Source organism: Grammomys surdaster, unplaced genomic scaffold, assembly GCF_004785775.1.
Source record: "Grammomys surdaster isolate TR1022 unplaced genomic scaffold, NIH_TR_1.0 124938, whole genome shotgun sequence".
NCBI lineage: Eukaryota > Metazoa > Chordata > Mammalia > Rodentia > Muridae > Grammomys > Grammomys surdaster.
Window position 1 is genome coordinate 535,370 of NW_021619867.1, and position 3,955 is coordinate 539,324.

General features: G+C 46.2%; 1 protein-coding gene across 1 annotated transcript; it reads right to left on the bottom strand.

Annotated features, from left to right (window-relative positions):
- Positions 1 to 892: 892 nt before the first annotated feature.
- On the bottom strand, positions 893 to 3,539 carry Crnn (cornulin). The gene is made up of 2 exons (XM_028784912.1): positions 3,402 to 3,539; positions 893 to 2,296 (listed from the first exon to the last, which is right to left on the bottom strand). The coding sequence occupies exons 1-2, from the start codon at positions 3,537 to 3,539 to the stop codon at positions 893 to 895; spliced, it is 1,542 nt and encodes a 513-aa protein (XP_028640745.1).
- Positions 3,540 to 3,955: the final 416 nt, after the last annotated feature.

Consider the following 3,955-nt stretch of genomic DNA (forward strand, 5'->3'; position numbering starts at 1 on the left):
GTGATTTTTAAAGTAAAGAATAGTTGAGAGTTTCTCCTGTACAGCTTGTTGATACCCAGCAAGTGGGACAACATGGAGGGAAAGTGTTGACACAGAGTGGGAGGGGAAGATCAGGGCCTTTCACTCGTGACCAAACCCCTGGTAATGCATGTCCTCATCTCTTCCCAGCACAGCTCAAGAGGGTCTTCCTCCATTTAATAGTAACCTCAAGTCACTGACCTCTGTGACCTTGCATAGGAAAGGAGTCTTAACATTCTAGAATTAGAGGAAATGACTGACAGTGATTATATCTGTGTTTCAATCTTAGTCGTCCTTTGAGGGTTATTACAAATAAGCATCTTATGGAAGAAGACATCTCTGACCCATCTTTGCCAAGTATAAAACACCCTCTCTCCCCTATTCAGCTCTTTCTAACTTGAGAGTCACATACATTTCCTCAACTCAGTGTTCCTTGAGAGATGGGGCTATCTTCAGTTCAGTATAAGAATTCTTGAGTTCTTAGTTTGTCATATCAGTAGAAACTATTGAATAACACACCGAGGACAGCTGCTAAGCCTTTATTGATGCAATGGACAGATAGCAGAGATAAAACAACTTTGAACTCCCCCGAATGCTGGGGGGAATTCAGTGCAATGAGATAACCTCCTCCATGTCTTCCTGTTTCTGAGAGTAGCAGGCAAGAGAGGTGGGTTTAGACAAGAAATCACCTTGTAGAAATGATCATTGAAAAAAAAGAAACAGATGATAAGAATCATGGCTGTCCGGTGAAGTGCTGTGGCAGGGCAGGGCAGGGCAGGGAAGGGCAGGGCAGCAGGGCATGGCATGGGATAGCATGCCAACCTCACTCCAGCTGTCTTTTGGTATTAGGCACTGGAGTCAGGAAAAGTCATGACTACTCTGTCTTCAAGTAGGTATATAGTCCCTTGGCTGTGATTCCTTTCTTCTCCATCTGTGCTGTATCCTGGCCCTGAGGCGAAGGAGCACCAGAGTGAAGGCTGCCTGGATCTTGGCTTCGGATCACTATTTCTCTTGTGTGGTCATTGACCCACTCCTCTCTAACCACTGTGGGTACTCTCTCTCCCTGCCCTTCTTTAACAGTGTCTGTCTCAGTCTGGACTTGTCCTTCTAGCACTGGTTCTCCTGTCTCACAGTTCCTTACCGGTGTCCAGTTTTGCCCCATGCATGACTGCATCTGGGTCTGTTCCTTTACTTGAGCCACTACTTGACGTGCAGACTGGCTCCCATCATGCTCCAAAGTCTGGGTATATGATCCTGCCTGTGTCTGGTAGTGTCCTGTTCCCACCTGTTCTGCCTGATTGCCTTCTTGCTCATGGAACTCAATCCCTCTGTTTTGGCTGTAGGTGGACCTATGAGTCTGGACGCTGCTATTTTCTGCCTGCTGACTCCTGCCTTGATCCGTTGACTGAGTGTGTTTCTGAGTATATGACTCTGCCTGTGCCTGATGGTGTTCTTTAGGAGTCTGGCTTGCCTGATTCCTGTTTTGGCCACGAATCTCAGTCTCTCTGCCTTGATCATAGATGGGTCCCTGTGTCTGGATGCTGCCACTTCCTGTCTGCTGCCCCCAGCCTTGTTCTACCAGCTGGATGTGTATCTGAGTATGAGAACCTGCCTGTGTCTGGTAGTGTTCGGTAGAAGCTCGATCTGCCTGGCTCCTATCTATGCTATGGCTATTTGTCCCTCTGTTCTGGTCACAGATAGATCCCTGTGTGTAAAAGGTGCCTGCTTGGGTCTGAGTCTGAGTTGTGGATCCAGTTGTGATCTCATCTGTCTGTTGGCTAATATGTGGTTGCCTGTCTGACCTCTTCTGTCTGGTCCAACTCTTGTCTTCTATTCTTGGGATCTGTTCCACCTGTCCTGTCACTTGTGCTTCCTGGCTTATCATCTCTTGTGTCTGAGATTCAGCCTGCCTGTCATGACTGCTGACCTGTGTAGGGTAGCTGTGCTGATTCTGGGTATGTGTCCTGACCCTGTCCTGTCCTCTAGAAGCCTGATCTCTCTGTCCATAGCTGCTGTCTTCACAGTGCTGTGCTGCTCCATCTTTTGCCACTTCAGCACCACCTCTTTGACCTTGCTCCAGCTCTTTTGAAGATCCAGGATAGCAGCTTTCAGGCTTGTCAGACAGGCAAGCATCCTTAGGACTCTCATTCAGTGTCTTAAAGCAGGCCCGAGCAACTTTAAACACCAATACCAGGAATTCCTTGAACTCTATAGTTTTTGTGTTATCTTCATCCAACAGGCGCAGTACTTCATCCACAGTTGCAGGATCATGGGGCTTCTTGGGGAAACATGAGGCCAAGTCAGCACTTTTCCTCCAAAAAGAACCAGGTCAGATCAATTGCACTCAACATCGAGGCTCCCTCTGCACTGCACCCCACTGCAGATAGAAGCTCTCAGACACATTGCACTGCCTATAGCATCACATGCTAATGTTTCATGACTGTGTCTTTTGTTGTAGCATCTCTTCCTCAAGGGTAGTTAGCCCTTTTTGTTATATATATCCCTGATTTCAGATCCTCAGGATGATCGAATAGGTAAAGACATATTGAAGGAATGCATATGGTGATTATGCAACTGTCTGGGCTTCTGGTTCCGAATTTTGGCTGTCCTTGGCACTTTGCCTCTGGCACCAACCCCACTGAAAGCATACCAGGAGCCTGGCCCCGTGAGATTCCAGAAAGCTCCCATGATAGGGAGTCCCAGCAGGACAGCAGGCTGTACCCACACTAGCATGCATTGACCAGTATGCTAGTGTTTGCACCTAAGACTGCATTATCTGGTCTGCTTTAGATGTCAGCTGAAGGGAGAAAAGTGCACTATGGCCCTGGTGCTGGCTTGCTGGTTGGGGTGAGTCACTCAGTGTCCCTGGTACCCACAGCTTTTCAGAAATAGGGCTCTGAAATCTCATTTTTGGCTTGACTAATATTGACCTAATATTTCGAAGCAACTTCTTTGTGCAAGACAAAAGAAAACTCTTAAAGAATGCTAATAGCAGGTCACATTTTAGACAGGTCTAGGAAATGTTTACTGTGTCAGATTTGAAAAGCACCAGAAAGCAGTGACTACTTTCTCTTTTAGGCCATTTGAAGAATTTCTTCTTGCCTGAGCTGTCCCCTTAGAGTCTATTTACTATTTATTGAAATTAACATGAATTAAAGCGGAGGATCAGATGCAAGAATCTGCCCTTTCTGTAAGAATCTGGATTTGTCACCTATCATGACCTTTGCCCTACATGTTTTTCTTGCCTGCTGTCACACTTACTAACAGGCAGGATGCTTGAATTTGGCTACTTGCTCTTTACATCCCTTAGGTAAGAGCCCATTTGGGTAAACACGCTTTGGCTGTCCTTATCATGTCTTTTCCTTCACCCCCACATAGCATACCACTATGACGTCGGCAAACTCATGTTCCAGGAGGCTCTTCAGCTCCTGCCGAGTGAGTACTTTGCAGCCACCCTCTGATCTGGCATAGCACCCAAAGGCTTCAATGATCCCGTGGATGTTTTGCAGCAACTGAGGCATCTTTGAAGCTATTCTGGAAAATATGAAAAGGCCGTTTATGGGCACCGACTAGTTAGTCCGACTGTTTCCACACAGTACTCCAAGGCTTGGTACTTTCATAGTGTCTTCAGCTATGTTTTGGATTTCTTCACCTTTCTCAGCCTTTTCCTCAAAATGTACTTTAGCACGGGAAGTTTCTGAGTCAACATTTAACTCCAGACTCCACCACCTACCTGCTTTGCTTGTCTGTGCCTCAGTTTATTCGCTGTGAATGGAGCTGATCCTAGCACTTACTTCAGAGAGGTATCATAAAGGCTTTAGGAGATAATTCATAAGAAGCACCCAGCTGATGCCTGGCTTATGCTAAGTGGCAGCTATTAAGTATCATCGTCATCACTATCATTATGTACACATACACATATATAATTTGTGTACAA